The following is a 26,812-nucleotide window of genomic DNA, read 5'->3' as shown; positions in this document are numbered from 1 at the left end:
TTTGAGAAATAAGGGGTGGATAAGGAGGCCTTGTTGCCCTCCAATTTTTCGGTTACTTAAAAAGGCAACTAGAACTTTTAATTTTTAACGAACGTTTTTATTAGTAAAAACATATATGTAACTTGAGAATTAACTTACGTAACAAACTTCTATATTCTTATATTTTAATTATGTATATGAGGGGGTTTGTCCCCTCGTTAATACCTCGCTCTTCACTCTATAGCTTAAGTTTTCTCCCAATTCTTTAAGAATGACCCCTGGATCAGGAAGGCCATAGAATAAATAGTTGAAATTACTAAAAATACTTTAGCATGAAGAACGAGGTATTTAGGAGGAGAAGAACCCCTCATATGCGTAATAATCTTTGTTCGTTTTAAGTTTTAATGCTACTCGCTACTTTCAATTGAAAAAAAACTTTGTCATGTTTATTTTTTCATTGTTTTTTTTTGTTATAGTAATGCTAGAAAATCCTGCGCCCTTTTCATTGAATTTCTCTTCCCCCATGACATATTTATCCAAGGAAAGATCCTCCCACATAGCCTCCTCTCCTCAACCCCTCCCCCAAAACCAAAAAAATCCCCCCGAAAACGTCTATACACTTCCCAATAACCATTACTGTATGTAAACACTGGTCAAAATTTGTAACTTACCGCCCCTCCCCCGGGGACTTTGGGGGAATAAGTCATTCCAAAAGACATAGTTATTATGGTTTTCGACTATGCTGAACAAAAAGGCTATCTCAAAATTTTGATCCGTTGACTTTGGGAAAAAACGAGTGTGGGAGGGGCCTAGGTGCCCTCCAATTTCTTTGGTCACTTAAAAAGGGTATTGAACTTTTCATTTTCGTTGGAATGAGCCCTCTTGCGACATTCTAGGACCACTTGGTCAATACGATGACCCCTGGGGAAAAGGAAAAAGAAACAAATAAACACGCACCCGTGATCTGTCTTCTGGCAAAAAATATGAAATTCCATATTTTTGTAGATAGGAGTTTGAAATTTTTGCAATAGGTTTCTCTGATACGCTGAATGTGATGGTGTGATTATTGTTAAGATTCTATGACTTTAGGGGGTGTTTCCCCCTATTTTCCAATATAAGGCAAATTTTAATAATGCAAGTATCTTTTAGTATCAAAATTATGTTTTTTTTAGAGTTTCGTTTACTTTTGACCGGGTCGCTCCTTACTACAGTTCGTTACTACGAACTGTTTGAAAACCAGAACCTAGTATTGAAGTAATTTTTTGAAGGAAATTTTGCCATTATATGCAAGAAACGCCAAGCAGTAGATGGCATTGATAATTTTTCGACACTAGCACCAGTTTCCACTCTTAAAGGTTACCAATACTCTTTGGAACATGTTCAAATATGACCTTACATCCAATCAGCTTATTTTGAATCTGCTTTTTCGGGTGACATACTGTAATCTATACGATCCAAAAGTACTTTAAAGTCCAAAGGAGTTTCCTAGCTATGAACTTACCTTAATTCCAAGCTCAGATTAGCCTCAATAAACAACCTTATATCATATTCCCATTGTTTTAGAGTCTTCACTGTTTATCCCTTCCTCCTCAACAACAATGCGTCTGGGGATATGAATGGGATGCTAAATTCTATTTTATGGAACAAGATTTTGTGTGAGATCTCGGAAGAAGAAGTCGCTTTGTCTTGGTGAACGGGCTTGGAATTCTAAAGCCCTTTCTGCTTGAATTATAATAGATTAAATCTATGTTAAGGTAGTGCTATGATCCTAGTTTAAACGACTCTTCAGATTTGAACACTTAATATGAATCTTTTGTGGTTAAAATAGTTTGATTTTTTTTTTATTTGTCACCGACGATTTTCAATGAGGTTAAAGATGTCAGCACAGAAAAGCAGAGAATTGGCCTTAGACCGGCTCAGCGCTCCTCGTGGAGCTTTTTATTGTTAGTCCCTCCAACTTCGCCATCATCATTTTTGTTGACAAATAAATGCACATGACAAAAATGCACTCAATCTATTTATTTATACTCTCAACACAAGGTTCATCCACCCCAACTTTAGTTGGCAACTAGAACTTTGAATTTTTAACGAACGTTTTTATTAGTAAAAAATATACGTAACTTATAAATTAGCAACTTACGTAACAAACTTTCATAATCTTATATTTTCATTATGTATACCAGGGGGTTTGTATCCTCGGTAATAACTCGCTCTTTACATTAAATCTAACTTTTGTCCCAATTCTTTAAGAATGACCCCTGAATCAGAAAGGCCGTAGAATAAATAGTTGAAATTACTAAAAATACTATAGCTTAAAGAGCGAGGTATTTATCTCCTCCTAAATACCTCGCTGTTTATGCTAAAGTATTTTTAGAACCCCTCATATTCGTAATAATCTCTGTTCGTTTTAAGTTTCAATGCTACTCCTTCCTTTCATTTGAAAAAACGTTTTCATGTTTATTTTTCATTGTTTTCTTATAGTAATGCTAGAAAATCATGCACCCTTTTCCTTGAATTTTTCTTCCCCCATGACAGATTCCTCCAAGGAAAGATCCTCCAACACAGCCCCCTCCCCTCAGCCCCACCCCCAAACAAAATAAAATCCCCCTGAAAACGTCTGTACACTTCCCAATAACCATTACTATATGTAATGGTTAATACTGGTCAAACACTGGTCAAAGTTTGTAACTTGCAGCCCCTCCCCCAGGGATTGTGGGGGAGTAAATCATCCCCAAATACATAGTTATTATGGTTTTCGACTATGCTCAACAAAATGGCTATCTCAAAATTTTGATCCGTTGACTTTGGGAAAATAAGAGCGTGGGAGGGGGCCTAGATACCCTCCAATTTTTTTGGTCACTTAAAAAGGGCACTAGAGCTTTTCATTTCCGTTAGAATAAGCCCTCTCGCGACATTCTAGGACCACCTGGTCGATACGATGACCCCTGGGAAAAAAACAAAACAAAACAAAAAAACAAACAAATAAACACGCACCCGTGATTTGTCTTCTGGCAAAAAATACAAAATTCCGCATTTTTGTAGATAGGAGCTTGAAACTTCTACAGTAGGGTTCTCTGATACGCTGAATCTGATGGTGTGATTTTCGTTAAGATTCTATGACTTTTAGGGTGTGTTTCCCCCTATTTTCTTAAATAAGGAAAATTTTCTCAGGCTCGTAACTTTCGATGGGTAAGGCTAAACTTGATGAAACTTATATATTTAAAATCAGCATTAAAATGCGATTCTTTTGATGTAGCTATTGATATCAAAATTCAATCTTTTTGAGTTTTGGTTACTATTGAGCCGGGTCGCTCCTTACTACAGTTCGTTACCACGAACTGTTTGATAACGAGAATTTACTTGTAAAAGATGTTGTGATTCAAAGACTTCTCTTCGTTTTACTTGCTTAAGATTCTACATTAAAGAAAAAGAAAAAGAAATCAGGGTCGAACTTCTTTTTACTGCTTCAGAACGGCAATAGGTAAATAAGACAATAAGTTGGTTTCCAACCCATTGTTGGGAAACCAACACGGGGTTGGTTTCCCTTTCTTTCATACGATAGGAAAGAGGAAAATATCACTATTTTCGCTCATCGTTAGTTTTTTTAAAATATCATATATATTTTTATGTCAAACAGTTCGTGGTAACGAACTGTAGTAAGGAGCGACCCGACTCAATGGTAAACGAAACTCTAAAAAACGGAATTTTTATAACAATAGTTACATCAAAAGAATCGCATTTTAATACTGATTTTAAATATATAAGTTTCATTAAGTTTAAACTTACCTATCAAAAGTAACGAGCCTGAGAAAGTTTTCCTTATTATAGAAAATAGGAGGAAACACCACTTAAAAGTAATAGAATCTTAACGAAAATCACACCATCAGATTTAGCTTGTCAGAGAACCCTACAGTAGAAGTTTTAAGCTTCTGTCTACAAAAATGTGGAATTTTGTATTTTTTGCCACAAGACAGATCAAAGATGCATGTTTATTTGTTTTGTTTTTGTTTTTTTCCCAGGGTTGATCGTACCGACCCTGTAGTCCTAGAATGTCGTGAGAGGGCTCATTCTAACGGAAATTGAAATTTTTAACGCCCTTTTTAAGTGACCAAAAAAATTGGAGGGCACCTAGGCCCCTTCCATGCTCATTTTTTCCCAAAGTCACCGGATCAAAATTTTGATATAGCCATTTTATTCAACATAGTCGAAAAAACTAATAATTATGTCTTTGGGAACGAAGTACTCCCCACAGTCCCCGTGGGAGGGGGTGCAAGTTACAAATTTTGACAGAGTGCTTATATGTTGTAATGGTTATTGGGAAGTGTACAGACGCTTTCAGGGGGAATTTTTCAGGTTTGGGGGGAGGGGTTTATGTGGGGGAAACTTTCTATGAAGGAGTTTGTCGTGGTGGAAGAAAATTTCCATGAAGGGGGCGCTGGATTTTTTAGCTTTTTTTTTTAAAAACAAAGAAAAAACAAATATGAAGAAAGTTTTTTCAGCTGGAAGTAAGGAGCAGCATTAAAACTTAAAACGAACAAAAATTATTCGCATATGAGGGGCTCACCTCCTCGTAATACCTTGCTCTTTACGCTAAAGTAATTTTATTAATTTCAACTATTTATTCTACGGCCTTTGTTATTCAGGGGTCATTCTTAAGGAATTGGGACAAAATTTAAGCTTTAGTGTAAAGAGCGAGGTATAGATACGTAATAGAAACATACGAATGTAGAAGTTCGTTACGTGAGTTAATTCGTAAGTTACGTATATTTTTACTAATAATGTTCGTAAAAAGTTAAAAGTTCTACTTGCCTTTATAAATAACCAAAAAATTGGAGGATAACTAGGCCTTCTCCCCGCTCCTTTTTTCTTAAAATCGTCCGATTAAAACTATGAGAAAGCCATTTAGCCAGAAAATAAATTAATACGTGAATTTCGTTTTAATTAGTCATGCGTGGAGAGCCACAATCAAAACATGCATTAATTCAAAATTGTTCAGAAATTAAATAAAAAAAACAAAGGAGCGACATTAAAACATAAAACGAACAGAAATTACTCCTTAAATGAAAGGGGCTGTTCCCTCCTCAACACCCCGCTCTTTATGCTAAAGTTTTTTACTGTTTCGAAAAGTAGAGTTGAGAGAAAGAGTCAAACTTTAGCGTAAAGAGCGGGGTGTTGAGGAGGGAACAGCCCCTTTCATATGCGGAGTAATTTCTGTTCGTTTTAAGCTTTAATGTCGCTCCTTACTTTCAGTTAAAAAAACTTTTTATTTATTTAATTAATTGAAGAGCCTAAGAGCGCATTTTCATACTCAAAATTGGTGATTTTCCCGAAGAGGTTCTTCGAGCCAAATTTAAATCTCCTTTGTGGAGGGCATATCCAGGATGGTGGATGAAATAGTCGTCTCGATATTTTTGGTTAGTCGTAATAGTTCACTCACTTTTTCGGAAATATTTCAATATTTATAAATTTCTTCCAGTGTTATATTGAGTTTGGCTTTTCAATAGTCTCGTATATATTCTGCCGAAGTTATTTTTTCTCTTTCAGCATATCCAATAACATTGTTTAGTATCGTTTGATTGTCCACTCCCACAACTACTAACAGTTTATCAAACAGTTCGTGGTAACGAACTGTAGTAAAGACCGACCCGGCTCAATAGTAACCAAAATTCTAAAAAATGGAATTTTGGTACCAATAGCCACATCAAAAGAATCGCATTTTAATGCTGATTTTCAATATATAAGTTCCATCAAGTTTAGTCTTACCCATCAAAAGTTACGAGCCTGAGAAAATTTGCGTTATTTTAGAAAATAGGGGGAAACACCCCCTAAAAGTCATAGAATCCGATTCAGCGTATCAGAGAACCCTAATGTAGAAGTTTCAAGCTCCTATCTACAAAAATGTGGAATTTTATATTTTTTGGCAGAAGGCAGATCACGGATGCGTGTTTATTTGTTTGTTTTTTTGTTTTTTTTCCCAGGGGTGATCGTATCGACCCAGTTATCCTAGAATGTTGCGAGAGGGCTCATTATAACCGAAATGAAAAGTTCTAGTGCCCTTTTAAGTGACCAAAAAAATTTGAGGGCACCTAGGCCCCCTCCCACGCTAATTATTTTCCCAAATTCAACGGATCAAAATTCTGAGATAGCCATTTTATTCAGCGTAGTCGAAAAACCTTATAACTATGTCTTTGGGGACGACTTACTCCCCCACAGTCCCCGTGGGAGGGGTCACAAGTTCAAAACTTTGACCAGTGCTTACATATAGTAATGGTTATTGGGAAGTGTACAGGCGTCAGGAGGACTTTTTGGTTGGAGGCAGAGGTTGAGAAGAGGGGGATATGCTGGGGGAACTTTCCAACGAGGAATTTGTCATGGGAGACGAAAATTTCCATGAAGGGAGCGCAGGATTTACTAGCATTACTTAAAAAAAAATGAAAAAATAAATATGAAAAAGTTTTTTTCAGCTGGAAGTAAGCAGCAGCATTAAAACTTAAAACGAACAGAAATTATTACCCATATGAGGGGCTCACCTCCTCCTAATACCTCGCTCTTTGCGCTAAAGTATTTTTAGTAATTTCAGCTATTTATTCTGCTGATTTTGTGATTCAGGGGTCATTCTTAATGAATTGGGACAAAATTTAAGCTTTAGTGTAAAGAGCAAGGTACTGACGAGGGGGGAATCCCCTCATATATGTAATAAAAACATGAGAATACAAAAGTTCTTTACGTAAGCTAATTTATAAGTTACGTATATCTTTTACTTATAAAAAGATTCGTAAAAAATTAAAAGTTCTAGTTGCCTTTTTAATTAACCGAAAATCGGAGGGCAACTAGGCTTCCTTTCGCGCTCTTTTTTTTTCTCAAAATCATTCGATCAAAATTATGAGAAAGCCATTTAGCCAAAAAAAAATAAATATACAAATTTCGTTTTCATTATTCCTCTGCGGAGAGCCAAAATCAAAACATGTATTGATTCAAAAACGTTCAGAAAATAAATAAAAAAACAAGTTTTTTAAATGATTACATAAAAAAAACTAGCTTTTTGAACTGAAAGTAAGGAGCGACATTAAAACTTAAAACGAACAGAAATTACTCCGTATATGAAATGGGTTGTCCCCTCCGCAATCCCTCGCTCTTTACGCTAAAGCTTTTAATTGTTTTAAAAAGCAGAATTGTGGCAAAGAGTCAAACTTTAGCGTAAAGAGCGAGGGATTGCGGAGGGGACAACCCATTTCATATACGGAGTAATTTCTGTTCGTTTTAAGTTTTAATGTCGCTCCTTACTTTCAGTTAAAAAAACTAGTTTTTTTTATGTAATTTCTGAACGTTTTTGAATTAATGCATGTTTGATTTTGGCTCTCCACACATAAATTATTAAAATGAAATTTGCATATTAATTCCTTTTTTGGCTAAATGGCTTTCTCTTAGTTTTGATCACGATTTTGAGAAATAAGGGATGGGGAAGGAGGCCTAGTTGCCATGCAATTTTTCGGTTACATAAAAAGGCAACCATAAATTTTAATTTTTAACGAATTTTTTTATTAGTAAAAAATATACGTATAACTTACGTAACAAACTTTTATATTCTTTAATTTTTATTATGCATATGAGTGGGTTTGTACCCTCGTTGATACCTCGTTCTTTACACTAAATCGTAAGTTTTCTCCCAATTCTTTAAGAATGACCCCTGAATCAGAAAGGCCGTAGAATAAATAGTTGAAATTACTAAAAATACTATAGCATAAAGAGCGAGGTATTTATCTCCTCCTAAATACCTCGCTCTTTATGCTAAAGTATTGTTAGAACCCCTCATATGCGTAATAATCTCAGTTCGTTTTAGGTTTCAATGCTACTCTTTACTTTCAATTGAAAAAAACTTTTCCATGTTTATTTTTACATTGTTTTTTTATAGTAATTTTAGAAAATCCTGCGCCCTTTTCATTGAATTTTTGTTCCCCCATGACATATTTCTCTAAAGAAAGATCCTCCCACATAGCCCCCTCCCCTCAACCCCACCCCCAAACCAAAAAAAATCCCCTGAAAACGACTGTACACTTCCCAATAACCATTATTATATGTAAACACTGGTCGAAGTTTGTAACTTGCAGCCCCTCCCCCAGGGACTGTGGGGGAGTAAGTCATTCCCAAAGACATAGTTATTATGGTTTTTGACTATGTGGGACAAAATGGCTATCTCAAAATTTTGATCTGTTGACTTTGGAGAAAAAATGAGCGTGGGAGGGGGCCTAGGTGCCCTCCAATTTTTTGGTCACTTAAGAAGGGCACTATAACTTTTCATTTCCGTTTGAATGAGCCCTCTTGCGACATTCTAGGACCACTTGGTCGCTACGATGATCCCTGGGAAAAAACAAACAAACAAATAAACACGCATCCGTGATTCGTCTTCTGGCAAAAAATACGAAATTCCACATTTTTGTAGATAGGAGCTTGAAAATGTTGCAATAAGCTTCTCTGATACGCCGAATACGATGGTGTGATTTTCGTTAAGATTCTGTGACTTTTAGGGGGACTTTTAGGTTTCCCCTATTTTCTAAAATAAGGCAAATTTTTTCAGGCTCGTAACTTTTGATGACAAAGACTAAATTTGATGAAACTTATATATTTAAAATCAGCATGAAAATCTGATTCTTTCGATGTATATTTTAGCATCAAAATTCCGTTTTTTAGAGTTTCGTTTACTATTGAGCCGGGTCGCTCCTTACTACAGTTCGTTACCACGAACTGTTTGAAAGTAAGGAACGACATTAAAACTCAAAACGAACAGAAATTGCTCCGCATATGAAAGGGACTTTTCATTCTCAACGCCCCTCTCTTTACGCTAAAGTTTTTTACTGTTTTGAAATGTAGAGTTAAAAGAATCAAACTTTAGCGTAAAGAGCGGGGCGTTGAGGAGGAAAAGCCCCTTTCATATACGGAGTAATTTCTGTTCGTTTTAAGTTTTAATGTCGCTCCTTACTTTCATTTAAAAAACTTGTTTTTTTTTATTTAATTACCTTACTAAATCGCACAGGGCAAAAACAGATTTGCACGGTTTTTCTTCACCCCAATCTATTCAATGTTTCACTTTTTGCTCCCTCGCAGTCAATTCCAAGTTTTGTTCAAATCTTCCTGCTGAATTTGAAGACATCCTATTCTTCATTTGGCCCTAGATTGAGGGCCAAAAAAAGGGCCAAAAAAACCCAATCTATTCAATGCTTCACTTTTCGGTCAAATCTTCCTGCTGAATTTGAAGACATCCTGTTCTTCATTTGGCCCTAGATTGAGGGCCAAAAAAAGGGGAAAAAAAACCCAATCTATTCAAAGCTTCACTTTTTGCTCCCTTGCACTAAATTCCAAGTTTTGTTCAAATCTTCATGCTGAATTTGAAGACATCATGTTCTTCATTTGGCCCTAAAAATCTTCATTTGGGCCAAAAAAGGAGTTGTTGGCAATTTTCCATCTTTCTATTGGTGCCATTTTGGTCCCAACGATCTTTGTTTTGTGCAATGAATAATTAGTGAACCTCACAATGTATATCCAGTCATTTCTTAGGAAAATGCCACTTTTTTCTTTTGAGATGGGTGCCTTAACCAGGGTTCTCCAGACTTCTAAAATTGTTGAGTGGCTTTATAATTTGCTAAACAAAAGTGTTGAAAGTTGAGAGTCAGCCCTGTTCCAAATTAAATAAAAAAACGTAAAAACGTATAAAACAAATTAAATAAAATTTAATAAATTAAATTAAAAAGGGGCTTTTCCTCCTCAACGCCCCGCTCTTTACGCTAAAGTTTGACTCTTTCTCTTAACTCTATTTTTAAAACAGTAAGAAACTTTAACGTAAAGAGCGGGGCGTTGAGGAGGAAAAGCCCCTTTCATATACGGAGTAATTTCTGTTCGTTTTAAGTTTTAATGTAGTGAGGCTCAATACGTACCGAAACTCTAAAAAATGGAATTCTGATACCAATAGTTACATCAAAAGAATCGCATTTTAATGCCGATTTTAAATATATAAGTTTCATCAAGATCAGTTATACCCATCAAAAGTTACGAGCCTGAGAAAATTTGCCTCATTTCAGAAAATAGGAGGAAACACCCCCTAAAAGTCATTGAATCTTAACAGAAATCACACCATCAGATTCAGCGTATCAGAGAACATTGTTATAGAAGTTTCAAGCTCCTGTCTACAAAAATGTGGAATTTCGCATTTTTTGCCAGAAGACAGATCACGGATGCGTGTTTATTTGTTGTTTTGTTGTTTTTTTTTCCCAGGGGTGATCATATCGACTGAGTGGTCCTAGAATGTCGCGAGATGGCTCATTTTAACGGAAATTAAAAGTTCTAGTGCCCTTTTTAAATGACCAAAAAAATTGGAGGGCACCTAGGCCCCCTCCCACGCTCATTTTCCCCCAAAACTCACCGGATCAAAATTCTGAGATGGCCATTTTATTCACCATAGTCGAAAAACCTAATAACCGGGTTGCTCGTTACCACGAACTGTTTGACATGGTTTCACTAGCCAAATTGTAAAAATATTAACAAAACTATACAGACAGAATGCATTGGACTTATATAATCTGGGCTATACGTTTGCACTTTAGGAGGATGGGGATTAGGTTAGATTAGGGGCATTGTCCAAGTACTTCGCCCCCCCCCTCTTAGTGTGAAAATATATAACCCAAATTAAATTATTAGATAAAGTAAAGGTTAGATGGAGATTATATTTCATTAGGGTTAACCTAACTTCAGTTCTTGGGTGTGTTCCGTATTATTAACAATTACCGGATCTTTTTTTTTTTGCCTTTTTGCTGGCTCAACAATTGTTTCTCTATGTTTTGTCTTCACTTTTTGACTTTTGTGCCAATTTACATATGCATAAGTAATGTATTAAATTAAAATTAGATAAAATAAAAGGTTCTCAAAAAGGCAATTAAATTAAAATAATAGGCTCTCAACAACTTCAGCCAATCATTAACTATATTTTTTTTTTTATATAAAAAAAATTTATCAAGTTCTTCACTAATATAATGCAATACAAATCTTACATTAGATAAAATTTACAAAGAAAACAAAGGGAAAAATATTACTTTTGTGGTTCTAGGTTGTTTTGACCATGGTAAGGAGTTGTGTGTGCTAAAGTGTATTTTTGACCACAATCTAAATAACAAATAGTTCATTTTATCTCTCGTACTGTGGCTCGCTACTTCATTAGATAATTGATTCTACCCTTTGTAATGAATGAGTTTTACGTGTCTACTATGACACGTAGACTACTATGACACGTGTCTACTATGACACGGTGCGCCAGATTAGTCTCAGTGGATCCTCAGATGATTGTAGCCTTAGGCCAGTGGCCTAATAGGGCTGTTGATAAATATGGCAGGGACGCTAATTGGGGTTTAGGTAAATATTGCCCCTTGTACTTCTTTGCCCCACCCCCTAAATATTGAAAGATACGTGTTTTGCTATTACATAAATAATAACTTTTTTGATATTTTCGTTGAAAAAAAAAAATCGAAGACAAAACGACAAACTTGCCCCATCTAGAATTTTAAACATTCCTTCCCCGCCTCTCCAACACTCTTGTGAATTGGTACTCCTGGCTGAATCAGATTGTTCGGAAATATCGTCTAAGGGATGCTAAGGAAGAATCCCCCACATTTCCTGTTTGTGCCGGTATGTCAGTTTCGACGTGATTTTGTAAGTGATTTTATTTAACTTCGTCTGTTTCGACGATCAATTCTTCTATGTCGTACGGCTATGGGTTGTTTCAAGGAGAAGCAGCGGTGGTCTGGATATAAAGCTTTTTAACCGAGATTCTACAGTTCAAAGCATAAGTCGATACAATTAAGCATGGAAAGAAAATATTTTATTTTTAGTTCATTCACATATTAAAGCGTTTTCAAGTATTTTCTCTTTTTTTTTTAATGAAAAGCTTTTTATTTCTTATGAGGTTCTTCAATATCAAAAGAAAATCGTCGCTTCATCCGCTCTCTCTCTCTCTCTCTCTCTCTCTCTCTCTATATATATATATATATATATATATATATATATATATATATATATATATATATATATATATATATATATATATATATATATATATATATATATATATATATATATTAAATGGAAAACCCAAAATATATGTATTTACACGGGATCTGTATTCAGGATTTTATTTTGGGAGGGGGGATATACAAAACTTTAAACAAATTTAAAAACTTGTTTGTATTTTTTAGCTACCTTAACCCCCTCCCTTGATACGGCTTGATCTATAGTGCCCCACAAATAGGGTAATTCGAAAATATAGCAGCCTTTTAATCCATACTTTATAGGATGGACTCGGGAATCACTCCTTTAATATTGATTTAAAACATCTCACATTGGAAAATCGGACTATTTAGACAAAAAAGCCATAATTTTATACTAATAGTTTCGTAAAATACAAGAACGAATCAAAAATATTCCAAAGCAAACATTTATTGGGGTTTGGGGATGATCACAAGGTGGGAGATGTGATGCAATCCTTTAGAATAACCATCTAGTTGAGTACTAGCAACAGATAGAAATTTATTTTTTAGATTAATTCTGAGATGCTTTGAGATTTTTCTTCCTTTTTCGGACTATAAGCCGTTTTTCAAGCGAAAAGGGTTGAATAAATACTGCTTAAATGACAAATATTCCCAAAAGAACGTATCAAATTTGGAGATTTAGTTGCCTTTATTATTATGTAAAAGGGGAGAGTACGGAAATCCCTCAATTTCATTCTTCAATTTCAAAAGAAAATCTTCGCTTCATCCACATCCACTCTATTTGGGGAAGTATGGATCAATATTTCTCCATCGAGATAATCCGGATTAGTGAATAATCTATTTGGGGGAGTTGGAAGGCGCTCAATATGGGAAGAATAATGCTTGCCGATAATCCCCTCGGATGCTAGGGATAATCGTTGCTATGACTACGTCAAGTTTGGGATTACATTTAGATGCTGTTGGGAGTCCTAATCCATAGAAAACTCAAAAGGAACATTGTAATTAAGAAAGATCTGAAGTTAGGATTTCTTACTTTGCAATTTGGAAAACATCATAAAATTTTGAAACTGTTGTTTAATTTGTCGTATAAAGAGAGAGAAAATTATTATGAGAATGACAAATTTATAAGATTAGGAACAAAATTTAGCTTGGTTTGCAGAATATTAATTTTGTGATAAATAGATTCGGAATTATAGAAACGGAATTTTTTAAAGAAAGGTAGGGGAATTTGGCAAAAAATCAGAACAATTTTGTACAAAACTAAACGTAAAGATTGTTTCTAGGTCTTCTGAATTCAGGACAAGAATACTTGGATTCGTGATTGTGCAATTTTTTTACTATTCTCAGTTTTTTCAAACCCGCTTTCTAGGGCTATAGTGAAAGAAAGATTGAGATGACTAGGCCACCTCCTACGGATGAAAGATGACATATTGCCGAAAATTCTCCTTTTTGGCCAACCCTCAGGGGCTACACGGAAAGCAGGTCGTCCTCATCTGTGTTGGGAGGATGTCATAAATAAAGATTTAAGGAAAATGGGAGCTTCCTGGGAGGGTGTAAAGAGGGAGGCCTTGAATAGATTAGGTTGGAGGAGGAACGTGCGTAGCTGTGTTGGCCTCAGGCGGCTTGGTGCTGCAGTAAGTTATTATTATTATTATTATTATTATTATTATTAGTAGTAGTAGTAGTAGTAGTAGTAGTAGTAGTAGTAGTAGTAGTAGTAGTAGTAGTAGTAGTAGTAGTAGTAGTAGTAGTAGTAGTAGTAGTAGTAGTAGTAGTATTGTCAGTTTTACTAGGCAATGGGCCACCTTTGGCTGCAGATAAAGCCAATAAACAGTCTATTTGTAGTCTATAGCCTTTAGTCTCAAAAGCCTATGGAAAAACTTGTTCTAGGGCCACCTCTGGCATTGAACCCCCCCCCCCCCTCCCTCTGGGAAATATGTGCTCGTTTAAAAATGTTTCAAAGGAGGAAAGTTGGAAATGCTCTAATTTAAATCCAGGTAAGAGAGAAATTTCTTGTAGTACTTACTTTCCTCCCACCCTGAGAAAATCTGTTGGTGGCATTCTTTATTGGGGTAAAATATTTTGTATCCCAACAACAGACAGTCCAAAACTTTTTGTTGACTATTCCGTAAAGAGGTCGCTATACGTGATTTGAATCCTATCTAAATTTTAAACCCCGAATGGTTTCAACGCGTCCTTGCTAGTATATTTCTAAAAATATAAACCCTAGTTTCTAATGTTTTCCATGACGTAATTCAAAGTAAATCCAAACCATTTTGGATTATCGCCTAAAACTCTTGGTGAGATAAAACATAGAAGAGACGCCAATATTAACAAGGAAATTGTCGTAAGGTTATAATTCATCTCCTTGCTGTAGATAAGTCATCCAGACAAAATGGTTTAATTTGTAAAATACAAGCTAGTTTTTTTAGAGAAAATGCTGATTTTTCTTTTGGGGATGTTAGGAATGTCTCCCAAATAGCTTAAACTTAAAGGAAAGTTCATTAAAGTGACCTTATAATGGTTTTAGGCGTTCCCCCCTCCGGTGATTACCCACAAGAAAATGCCCCTAGAAAACACCTCCCCCGCGGAAAATACCCCCCTCGGAAAATTTCCCCCGCTGAAAATACCCCCTACTGAAAACACCCCCCGTTCAAAATATCCCCTTCCCCCCAGAAAATAGCCCCTCCCCACGGAAAAATATCCTCCCGTGGTAAATAAGACTTTCGAAATTTGGGAATTGTTTTTGAGTTTTGTTTTTTAACTTTCATAGGGGGAAGAAATTTTGATACTTGTGTTTTATGCGCCACTCAAGTTACCTTAGAGACAAATATGGACTATAAATTTGCACATTAGGGGGGGGGGGGGGTTAAAGTATAGCGAGTCTATATGCAAAATATTTTAGGCACAATTAATCTGCATATTATGAAGTAAGAATTTTTTTCGCGTTCGAACTGTCCAAATACTTAAACCTCCTCTTATGTGCAAATATATAGCCCGACTTATGTAGGCTATTTCCCATATATTCTGTGACTTATTTTTTGTATTGTCTCGCACTAAGCTGAAAGAAACTAACGAAGAAATTGGTTTGGTCTTGAGTTTTACACAGTGTAATTTTGGGTGAGTGGCGCATAACACACAAGTACCATAGTTCCTTCCTCCTACCGAAAAAAAGAACTCAAATAAAATTGTCAAATTCGAAAAGCCTTATTTTCCACGGGAGGGGGTATTTTCTGGGGTGGGAGATTTTTCCGCGGGGGGTATTTTCTGTGGGAGTATATTCTGGGAGGGTATTATACACGGAGAGGGGGTAATTGCCGACCACCCCTTGTAATAGCGTTTGAAAAATATGGTTTCTGATCGTATCTAAAGTCTAACTTGTTGTTGGATTTAAATAAATTTTAAAAGAAAAATCTTTCTATTAAATGGTAAGTGTCCATAATTCCCATCCAATCACCAACCTACAGCACTGAAAATAAACGTGTGGCTGCATACAATGGGCACCTGAAGCCAAGTGTGCATTTCTCATTATGCATGAAGTCAGTTGGCTTGTACTAGGTTTTTTACATATTGTTAAGATTATGAAGTTTTGCAATCTAAAATGGCTTTAGGAGGTTTATCCTTTTTTAAATACAAAACGTAAACATGACTTTAAAAAGATAAGGTTTTATTAGGCACTTTTACGGTTATCTGTTGGTCTCTTTTATCATTATTATTACACTATTCTATTATTAAATTATTGCAGTTATCATTATTATGATAAATCTGTTAGTTTTAGAAGTCTGCTATGTAAATAATTGTGAAATGTGATGTAAGCTTTTAGACAGAACATGAGATTTATTGAATATTTCCTTTTATTGATGAGTAATGAGTGCCAGATAAACTAAAAGGCGTAATCGAAATAAATGAGGATAGGACGTCGTTAAGTATGAGCTGATCCATAGATGCACCGATATTTCTATTGGATCCTCTTGAAATATTGTGCACCTCATTCGGCTTGGACGGTTTTTTCAAGGATTAAGGAAAATAAATGCATATGTGGCAACGGGAGGGAGACCAAATCCTCTTAAATGTTGTAAGTATTTTGTAAAAAAATATCCTGAGAGTAGGATATAATTTATTTGCGCTGAAAGCCCATAGATCATGACAAAAAAAAAATATAAAACAAAGAACAATTACACAGAAATTGCCAAAATCCTAACATAATCCCACAGAAACTTAGCTCTCTGATCCATCACGAGACAAAGGAATCATGCCAAACTCCTGACACCCATAAAACATTCTTCCGCACACACTCTTACCAACCGCTCAAAATCCAAATCCTCCCTATAAAACACTTCAATTTTCCAATCATTCAGTTCTTCACTTTAACTCATAAGGTGTCATACATAGTCAGTTAAACCTCCACACATAAGAAAAAAAATATGGACCCGCCTTTGAACAGGACCAGCCATATTTTAAACGTTTAATTATTTGACTGAGTACTAAATGTCTTGATGCCCATTTCAGAACTTCCTCTGCCTCATCATGGTTGATCTGGCTCCTGAATACATCTGGGATGGATCAAACCCTGAAGTACCAAGGACAGTGAAAATGAAGATTTATTATTGGGATTGGTTAAGTGGAAACTAATTACAACTATCCATATCTCTAAAACACCTCCTCCATTATAAACTTTTTAGTTTGTGTTGCCAAACTTTTTTAGAATTGTTTGGGCGGTCTTGTCTTAAGTTATAGTGTTGGGATAAGCGATCTGAATAAACGGCCGAAAATTAAATGCTGATATCTACTTTTCCCAGCATCTTCTAACAAGAGCTAAGAGCTCATATGGCACTTGTGACGAGGCGAGAAGAGCTAAGAGCCAAGAGATCATATGGTATGAGCTCTAACAAAATTCTATGAATCAATAGATTGATTTAAAAAGGAAAATAAGAGGCTTAATGCCGGTCAGGATTTAAAATAAGAGCTCTGAGTCACGATGTCCTTCTAAATATCAAAATTCATTAAGATCCGATCACCCACTCGCAAGTTATAAATACCTAATTTTTTCTACTTTTTCCTCTCCCCTTAGCCCCCCAGATGGTCGAATCTGGGAAAACGACATTATCAAGTCAAATTGTGCAGCTCCCTGACACGCTTACCAATTTTCATCGTCCTAGCACGTCCAGAAGCACCAAACTCGCCAAATCACTGAACCCCTCCCCCCAACTCCTCCAAAGAGAGCGAATCCAGTACGATTCTGTCAATCACGTATCAAGGACATTTGTTTACTCTATCCACCATGCTTCATCCCGATTCCTCCACTCCAAGTGTTTTTCCAAGATTTCCCCCTCAAACTCCCCCCAATGTCAAAAGATCTGGTCGGGATTTGAAATAAGAGCATTTCTCAAAATTTCTATAAAACCATATCTGTATACAGGGGAAGGGGCTTTTCTCCCTCCCCATGAGATTGTTCGAGGTACTCCCCTCCCTTATATGGAAAAGTTGGGGAATAGTGACCTTCAAAAATACTTTTTTGTTTTGACAACAGCTCCCAGAGAAAATGCTCCAAAAGAAAGCTTAGATTTTTGTGGCCGTATGCCCGAGACCGGTGCAGCTTACTTTTTTTTCTCTGCAACTCAACGTTTTTTGGGATGTAGATGCTCAAAGATGATTTTGAAAGTGTAGGAATTATCTTCTGTCAATTCGAAGTTAGTACCCAGGGCTAGAAACACACGCAAAAGGTGCTGGAGTAGGGCATGTTCAATCCTAAATATCAAGATTTTTATGATTTTCCTTCAGTCTTCATAAATGTGTTACTTTTTATGTTAATGCTTGTTCTGCGTGTTATTTCCAGTTTTCGGTCTTTAATTTTTCTATGCCCTTCCCCATTAATTTCTTATTTAAATTTTGCCCAGGACGATACCCAGCACCTCTATTTAGAAGAAGAGGGGGTTCAAGTCTTAAAAAAAAAACACTTCTTATGTCTTCATGGGTATGTTAAAACGGGAAACTATGTATGTTTGACATAACTTCTCATCTTTTGGGTGGGGAAGATCCCGCTTGGTACTACCTTGCTTGCACATTTCCAGCTTCTGAGCTTTAATAGGTCCAATAATCAATTCTGCTTTTTATTCAGGTAAACTAATACCAGTTCATTGCGTCGTGGAAATCGAAACAAGAATCAATAGTTCATGTGATGTTGCACCGACTCTTGAAGCAGATAGTTATGTGATGGTTCCGGCAACTACTTCGTTTTCAGATATCATCCCAGTAGCCATGGGAAAACTTGGGTATGAGGACGATATTGGTGAAGCGACAGGTAAATTTTCCCTGGAAATTGTATGGTAGATTATTCATAATTAGGTCTCCTGACATACTAAAGAATATCGGTCCTATGTAAAAATCGGTCCTATTACCCCCCCCCCCTAGAAGAATTAGCGAACTAGAGATAAAGCTTTTTTACGCAAGAAATAACAGTCCTGTGATGCTGCGCCAACTCTAGAGGCAGAGAGTCATGTGGTCAGGTGCGTGCGCAAGAATCTTTGTCGGAAGAGGGAGGGATGCAACAATAAAAAATTATTTGATAATTAGAATAAGAAGTGCACAGAAAATTGGGGGAATTTAGGATTTCGAGGAGGCTGGACGCCCCTCAGGTACGAGGCGAGCATTGGTGAAGTCACAGGTAAATATTAACTAGAAAGTGGATGTCAAATTAGTCCTAAGTAGGTCTTCCGACACACTAGAGAAGGTGTTTACCTGTAGAAAAAGGGCCCAGTGAGCCCCCCCCCCCAGAAAAATTAGTGACTTATAATTTAGTTTTTCCTCTCTAGGAAAAATAACTCTTGTGAATCTGCATTAACACTGGAAGCAGATAACTTGCGTACAGCACACCACAAAGCTTTTTCGGTCTTTTGGTTCTTCGAATGGGAAATTCCTCGTTTTCGTTTTCAGCAACCCTGGATGATAATTCTCTGATACAATTCATCTAGATATACGAATTCAGGTATAGGCTATATACACAAGCAAAAGATAATGCAATACAATTTTTTTCAAAGCTTAATTCCCAAATTTAATAAAAACTTAAAACATATGTTTTTTGTTACCAGGAGAAAGTAAAATTTACGAGGATTAAAAATGAAAGCACTGGTTGATCATGACCTATAAGATGTCCCTGTATAGTTTTAACATTTGTCGTGGTAGCCAGAAACAAGAATATTTTTTTAGTTTTTAGCACATTTTAAAATAAAAGTTTTTAATTTTTAATTTTACTATTTTAGTATTTCGCAATTTTTGTTGTGATTCCTATTCTGAAAAGTGCTATAAACTGAATAATTTTAAAATTTAAACCTTTGAAATGGAAAGGTCCTTTTTTGGACCTTCTATTAAAACACTTTTTTGTAGTACTAAAATAAAAATCAATTTAAAATATGAAGGTCATTTTTCAATCTGCTAATTTTAGTTTTACAATTAATAGTATGATCTGAGAGCAATTCATGATACATATTGGCAAACATACTTACTCGCCATTCATGCTCACGAAAATACATAAATATTTAAATATTAACTATTCTATCGCCTTTTGCCCTTCGCAGATCTTGCAATCAGTCTCGGTCATCAGATTTAAAACTGAAGAAGGAATAATCTAGTTAGCTTCAAAAATGTGATTTTGATATAAGCCTGTTGAGTTAAAACAACCTTTGTAAGACTGAAGTATGGGACAATACTGTCACTTTTTCGCTTTGGCGGGTACCTCTTGTTCAGAACCCCCAAAGAGCCTAGGTGAAAATACAGCGACACAATATTAATCATGAATTCTTTTCCTATACATTGACCTAAGTTGACGAACTTCCGTAAAAGCTTTCAAAAATAAAACTAGAGAAAATTCGGAAACCGATCTTCAGTAGAAAAACACTATAGTTTAGATTTGTCAATAATATATATCATTCAATAAGCTTTCTTATTTGGCTTATTCACTATTAAGTTCTTTTAAAAACTTAGATCTCAAATCAAAACTCAAATCGTAACACTATTGTATACAAAAATAGTTTTTTTTTTTTTACGAAGTAAAATGTATGAGCGATTTCTCTGCTACGTTTAAACCAAAGAATCAGTACTATCAGGGTGTTCAAAATGTCGCATAGACAGTCTGATATAGTCGGATATTGACAGTCTGAAATAGATTTAAATATTGCCTATTATTTTGGCATTTTTTTCTATGAATGGTTAGAAAATACTGCCTTTTTTTCCCAAGAAAAAATAGAATAAGTTCTAAATTATGCTTATAAATAAGAAAATAAGTAGAAAATAAGCTAAAAAAGGGTCCTGCGCACCCTTTTCGCACTTCAATGCAGTTCCCAGTCCAATCGCAATTTAATTGTAAAATTCAAGTTTACTGATAAATTTTTATCTGTTGAATCCTCTTTTTTTCTAGCATTAACGGTAAATAAAGAAAATCTTAAAATCAGTTGATGCTAACCGAACAGTGTTGCCAGCTTTATATATATATATACATATATATATATATATATATATATATATATATATATATATATATATATATATATATATATATATATATATATATATATATATATATATATATATATATATATATATATATATATATATATATATATATATATATATAAAGAGCGAGGTATTTAGGAGGAGATAAATACCTTGCTCTTTATGCTAAAGTATTTTTAGTAATTTCAACTATTTAGTCTACGGCCTTTCTGATTCAGGGGTCATTCTTAAAGAATTGGGACAAAACTTACGATTTAGTGTAAAGAGCGAGGTATTAATGAGGGTACAAACCCCCTCGTATACATAATAAAAATATAAGAATATAAAAGTTTGTTACGTAAGTTCATTCTTAAGTTACGTATATTTTTTACTAATAAAAACGTTCGTTAAAAATTAAGTTCTAGTTGCCTTTTTAAGTAACCGAAAAATTGGAAGGCAACTAGGCCTCCTTCCCCACCCCTGAATTCTCAAAATCATATATATATATATATATATATATATATATATATATATATATATATATATATATATATATATATATATATATATATATATATATATATATATATATATATATATATATATATATATATATATATATATATATATATATATATATATATAATCGTATATATAAATCGTATATATATTTATATATATATATATATATATATATATATATATATATATATATATATATATATAGTCGTATATATAAATCGTATATATATATATATATATATATATATATATATATATATATATATATATATATATATATATATGTATAAAACTAGTAACGTTTTTGAATTGATGCATGTTTGATTTTGGCTCTCCGCACATAAATTATTAAAAGGAATTTGTATATTAATTCTTTTTTTGGCTAAATGGATTTCTCTTAGTTTTGATCAGACGATTTTGAGAAATAAGGGGTGGGGAAGGATGCCTAGTTGCCCTCCAATTTTTCGGTTACTTAAAAAGGCAACTAGAACTTAAAATTTTTAACGAATGTTTTTATTAGTAAAAAATATACGTAACTTAAGAATTAACTTACATAACAAACTTTTATATTCTTATATTTCTATTATGTATACGAGGGGGGTTTGTACCCTCGTTAATCCTTACTGTAGCGACCTGTAGCGACCCGGCTCAATAGTAACCAAAACTCTAAAAAATGGAATTTTGGTACCAATAGCTACATCAAAAGAATTGCATTTTAATGCTGATTTTAAATATGTAAGTTTCATCAAGTTTAATCTTACCCATCAAGAGCTACGAGCCTTATTGCCTTATTTTAGAATATAGGGTGAAAAACCCCTAAAACTCATAGAATATTAACGAAAATCACACCATCAGATTCAGCATGTCAGAGAACCCTATTGTAGAAGTTTTAAGCTCCTATCTACAAAAATGTGGGATTTTGTATTTTTTGCCAGAAGGCAGATCACGGATGCGTGTATATTTGTTTGTTTGTTTTTTTTTTCCAGGGGTGATCGTATTGTCTCAGTGGTCCTAGATTCTTGCAAGAGGGCTCATTCTAACGAAAATGAATAGTTCTACTACCCTTTTTAAGTGACCAAAAAATTGGAGGGCACCTAGGCTCCCTCCCACGCTAATTATTTTCCCAAAGTAACCGGATCAAATTCTGAGATAGCCATTTTATTCAGTGTAGTCAAAAAACCTTATAACTATGTCTTTGGGGACGACTTACTCCCCCACAGTCCCCGTGGGAGGGTGCCACAAGTTACAAACTTTGACCAGTGCTTACATATAGTTATGGTTATTTGGAAATGTACAGACGTTTTCTGGGGGATTTTTAGGTTGAGGGGGGAAGGTTGAAAAGAGGGGGATATGTTGGGGAACTTTCCTTGAAGGAACTTGTCATGGGGGAAGAAAAGTTTCATGAAGGGAGCGCAGGATTTTCTAGTATTATTAAAAAAAAAAACAATGAAAAAATAAATATGAAAAAGTTTTTTCAGCTGAAAGTAAGGAGAAAAATTAAAACTTAAAACGAACGGAAATTATTACGCATATGATGGTTTCACCTTCTCCTAATACCTCGCTCTTTACAATATAGTATTTTTAGTAATTTCAACTATTTATTCTACGGCTCTTGTGATTCAGGGGTCATTCTTAAGAAATTGGGACAAAATTTAAGCTTTAATGTAAAGATGCTAATTTGTAAGTTACGTATATCTTTTTGCTAATAAAAACATTCGTAAAAAATTAAAAGTTGTAGTTGACTTTTTAAGTAACCAAAAAATCGGAGGGTAACTAGGCCTCCTCCCCCGGTCCTTTTTTTTCTCAAAATCATTCGATCAAAACTAGGAGAAAGTCAATTAGCCAAAAAAATGAATATGCAAATTTCGTTTTTATTATTCATCTGCGGAGAGCCAAAATCAAAACATGCATTGATTCAAAAACGTTCAGAAATTAATAAAAAAAAGTTTTCTTAACGGGAAGTAAGGAGCGACATTAAAACTTAAAACGAACAGAAGTTACTTCGTATATGAAAGGGGCTGCTTCCTCATCAACGCCCCGCCCTTTACGCTAAGGTTGTTTTTTACCGTTTTAAAAAGTAGAGTTAAGAGAAAGAGTCAAACTTTAGCGTAAAGAGCGGGATGTTGATGAGGAAGCAGCCCCTTTCATATACGAAATAATTTCTGGACTTCCCGTTAAATTTTTTTTTTTATTTGATAAATCTAAAAGATACAAACTTTTATTGTACATACAAATTTTTATTAATAAAAAAAAATTGCAAACATAATTAAAACACAGAAAAAAAACAATTCGAACTCATATTATAAGTAAAAAGAACCGTGAATTAAAGAAAGACGGGGATCCTAACAATCAATTCCAGAGGGGAGGTTTTTTATTAGAGTTAAATTTAAACCACATTAATTTATTTTTGAGGGCTTTTAATGTAAATGCCTTGTTTCTTTGAGCCAATACTATGTACCCACGGTTGACAAGTGCATAATATTTTCTCTTAAAATTTCACATAATCTTGTTAGAGGTAAATTTAAGCCACATTAAGGTTTTTAGGGCTTTTAATGGAAATGTTTCATTTTTTTAACTTAGCGTTAGATTTCACTCCCCCTCAGTCGATAAAAATCCTTTCAACACCTCTCAGCTTAACTTTAAGCTTTAGAAAATGTTAATTCAAACAAATCACGCCACTATGGCAATATATCTCTGGCCCTTGGCATCCTAATGATACTTTTTGTCATTCTTAAGGCATTTTCACAAATTTTCTTGATAATATTTTTGATAAAGTTTAGTCCACTCGAAAGCTAATGTGCGTACCATTTTCTAAATTGTCTAATAAATTTTCAGTTTTAACTTTTAACAATAATGAATTTGTATCCCAGAATAAACTTGAACTTGTCCCTCCCCCTGCCATTGGAGCTTACACACTTTGCCATAAAATTCCAAAATAAGTTTCTTGGAAATTTCTAATATGGCCCTGCCAATGGCAAAGTTTTTATTTAAAATTATGCCTCTTTTTTCAAACAGTTCGTGGTAACGTACTGTAGTAAGGAGCGACCCGGCTCAATAGTAACCAAAACTCTAAAAAATGAAATTCTGGCACCAATAGCTACATCAAAAGAATCGCATTTTAATGCTGATTTTAAATATATAAGTTTCATCAAGTTTAGTCTTACCCATCAAAAGTAACGAGTTTGAGAAAATTTGCGTTATTTTAGAAAAGAGGGGGAAACACCCCCTAGAAGTCATAGAATCTTAACGAAAATCACACCATTAGATTCAGCGTATCAGAAAACCCTATTGTAGAAGTTTCAAGCTCCTATCTACAAAAATGAGGAATTTTATATTTTTTGCCAGAAGGCAGATCACGGATGCGTGTTTATTTGTTTGTTTGTTTTTTGTTTTTTTTTTTTCCCAGGGGTGATCGTATCGACCCAGTTGTCCTAGAATGTTGCGAGAGGGCTCATTCTAACGGAAATGAGAAGTTCTAGTGCCCTTTTTAAGTGACCAAAAATATTGGAGGGCATCTAGACCCCCTCCTACGCTAATTATTTTCCCAAAGTCAACGGATGAAAATTCTGAGATAGCCATTTTATTCAGCATAGTCGAAAAACCTTATAACTATGTCTTTGGGGACGACTTACTCCCCCACAGTCCCTGTGGGAGGGGTTACAAGTTCAAAACTTTGACCCGTGCTAACATATAGTAATGGTTATTGCGAAGTGTACAAGCGTTTTCAGGAGGATTTCTTGGTTGGAGGCAGGGGTTGAGAAGAGGGGGATATGCTGGGGAACTTTCCATTGAGGAATTTGCCATGGGGGAAGAAAATTTCCATGAAGGGAGCGCAGGATTTACTAGCATTACTTAAAAAAAATGAAAAAATAAATATGAAAAAGTTTTTTTTCACGCTGGAAGTAAGCAGCAGCATAAAAACTTAAAACGAACAGAAATTATTACCCATATGAGGGGCTCACCTCCTCCTAATACCTCGCTCTTTACGCTAAAGTATTTTTAGTAATTTCAACTATTTATTCTGCAGCTTTTGTGATTCAGGGGTCATTCTTAATGAATTGGGACAAAATTTAAGCTTTAGTGTAAAGAGCGAGGTACTGAAGAGGGGGCGAACCCCCTTTTATATGTAATAAAAACATGAGAATACAAAAGTTCTTTCCGTAAGCTAATTTATAAGTTACGTATATCTTTTACTTATAAAAAAGATTCGTAAAAAATTAAAAGTTCTAGTTGTCTTTTTAATTAACCGAAAATCGGAGGGCAACTAGGCTTCCTCCCCCGCTCTTTTTTTCTCAAAATCATTCGATCAAAATTATGAGAAAGCCATTTAGCCAAAAGAAAATAAATATACAAATTTCGTTTTAATTATTCCTCTGCGGAGAGCCAAAATCAAAACATGCATTGATTCAAAAACGTTCAGAAATTAAATAAAAAAAACAAGTTTTTTAAATGAAAGTAAGGAGCGACATTAAAACTTAAAACGAACAGAAATTACTCCGTATACGAAAGGTGCTTTTCCTTCTCAACGCCCCGCTCTTTCCGCTAAAGTTTTTTACTGTTTTAAAATGTAGAGTTAAGAGAAAGAGTCAAACTTTAGCGTAAACAGTGGGGCGTTGAGAAGGAAAAGCCCCTTTCATATACGGAGTAATTTCTGGTCGTTTTAAGTTTTAATGTCGCTCCTTACTTTCATTTAAAAAACTTGTTTTTTTTTATTTAATCTTATGTAAAGGAACCATATTGGAGTCCATCATCGTGAAAGATGTGAACTTCGGATCTGCAATGATTCGGGCACATTATTTTGGGTCGGTACAACGTCACAACGACTCCTATTGCGCATCACTGTCGCACATTTTACCGAAGGCTGGTCAAACAGTTCGTGGTAACGAACTGTAGTAAGGAGTGACCCGGCTCAATAGTAAACTAAAGTCTAAAAAACGGAATTTTGATCCTGAAAGATATATAAAGAAAATCGGATTTTCATGCTGATTGTAAATATATGTTTCATCAAATTTAGTCTTTGTCATCAAAAGTTACGAGCCTGAGAAAATTTGCCTTATTTTGGAAAATAGGGGGAACACCCCCTAAAAGTCATAGAATGTGGAATTTCGTATTTTTTGCCAGAAGACAGATCACGGGTGCGTGTTTATTTGTTATTTTTTTCTTTTCCCCAGGGGTTATCGTATCGACCAAGTGGTCCTAGAATGTCACAAAAGGGCTCATTCTAACGGAAATGAAAAGTTCTAGTGCCCTTTTTAAGTGACTGAAAAAATTGGAGGGCACCTAGGCCCCCTCCCACGCTCATTTTTTTCCCAAAGTCAACGGATCAAAATTTCGAGATAGCCATTTTGTTCCTCATAGTCAAAAACTATAATAAATATGTCTTTTGGGATGACTTACTCCCCCACAGTCCCTTTGGAGGGGCTGCAAGTTATAAACTTTGACCAGTATTTACATACAGTAGTGGTTATTGGGAAGTGTACATACGTTTTCAGGGGGATTTTTTTGGTTTGGGGGGTGGGGTCGAGGAGAGGGGCTATGTGGGAGGATCTTTTCTTGGAGGAATATGCCATATTCTAGCATTACTATAAAAGAAAACAATGAAAAAATAAACATGAAAAAGTTTTTTCAATTGAAAGTAAGGAGTAGCATTAAAACTTAAAACGAACAGAGATTATTACGCATATAAAGGGTTCTAAAAATACTTTAGCATAAAGAGCGAGGTATTTAGGAGGAGATAAATACCTCGCTCTTTATGCTGAAGTATTGTTAATTTCAACTATTTATTCTACGGCCTT

General features: G+C 34.9%; 1 protein-coding gene across 4 annotated transcripts in view; it reads left to right on the top strand.

The window, feature by feature from the left end:
- The window catches only part of LOC136031631 (homeobox protein dve-1-like), a 128,771-nt gene that overhangs the window by 61,920 nt on the left and 40,039 nt on the right, over positions 1 to 26,812 (top strand). For all 4 annotated transcript variants that reach the window (XM_065711272.1, XM_065711271.1, XM_065711273.1 and 1 more), the window contains one exon: positions 18,127 to 18,309. In XM_065711272.1, the coding sequence (XP_065567344.1) occupies positions 18,127 to 18,309 (183 nt within the window). The remainder of the gene's footprint in view (positions 1 to 18,126; positions 18,310 to 26,812) is intronic.

Source organism: Artemia franciscana, chromosome 10 (genome assembly GCF_032884065.1).
Source record: "Artemia franciscana chromosome 10, ASM3288406v1, whole genome shotgun sequence".
NCBI lineage: Eukaryota > Metazoa > Arthropoda > Branchiopoda > Anostraca > Artemiidae > Artemia > Artemia franciscana.
This window is presented reverse-complemented; position numbering and strand designations above follow the sequence as displayed.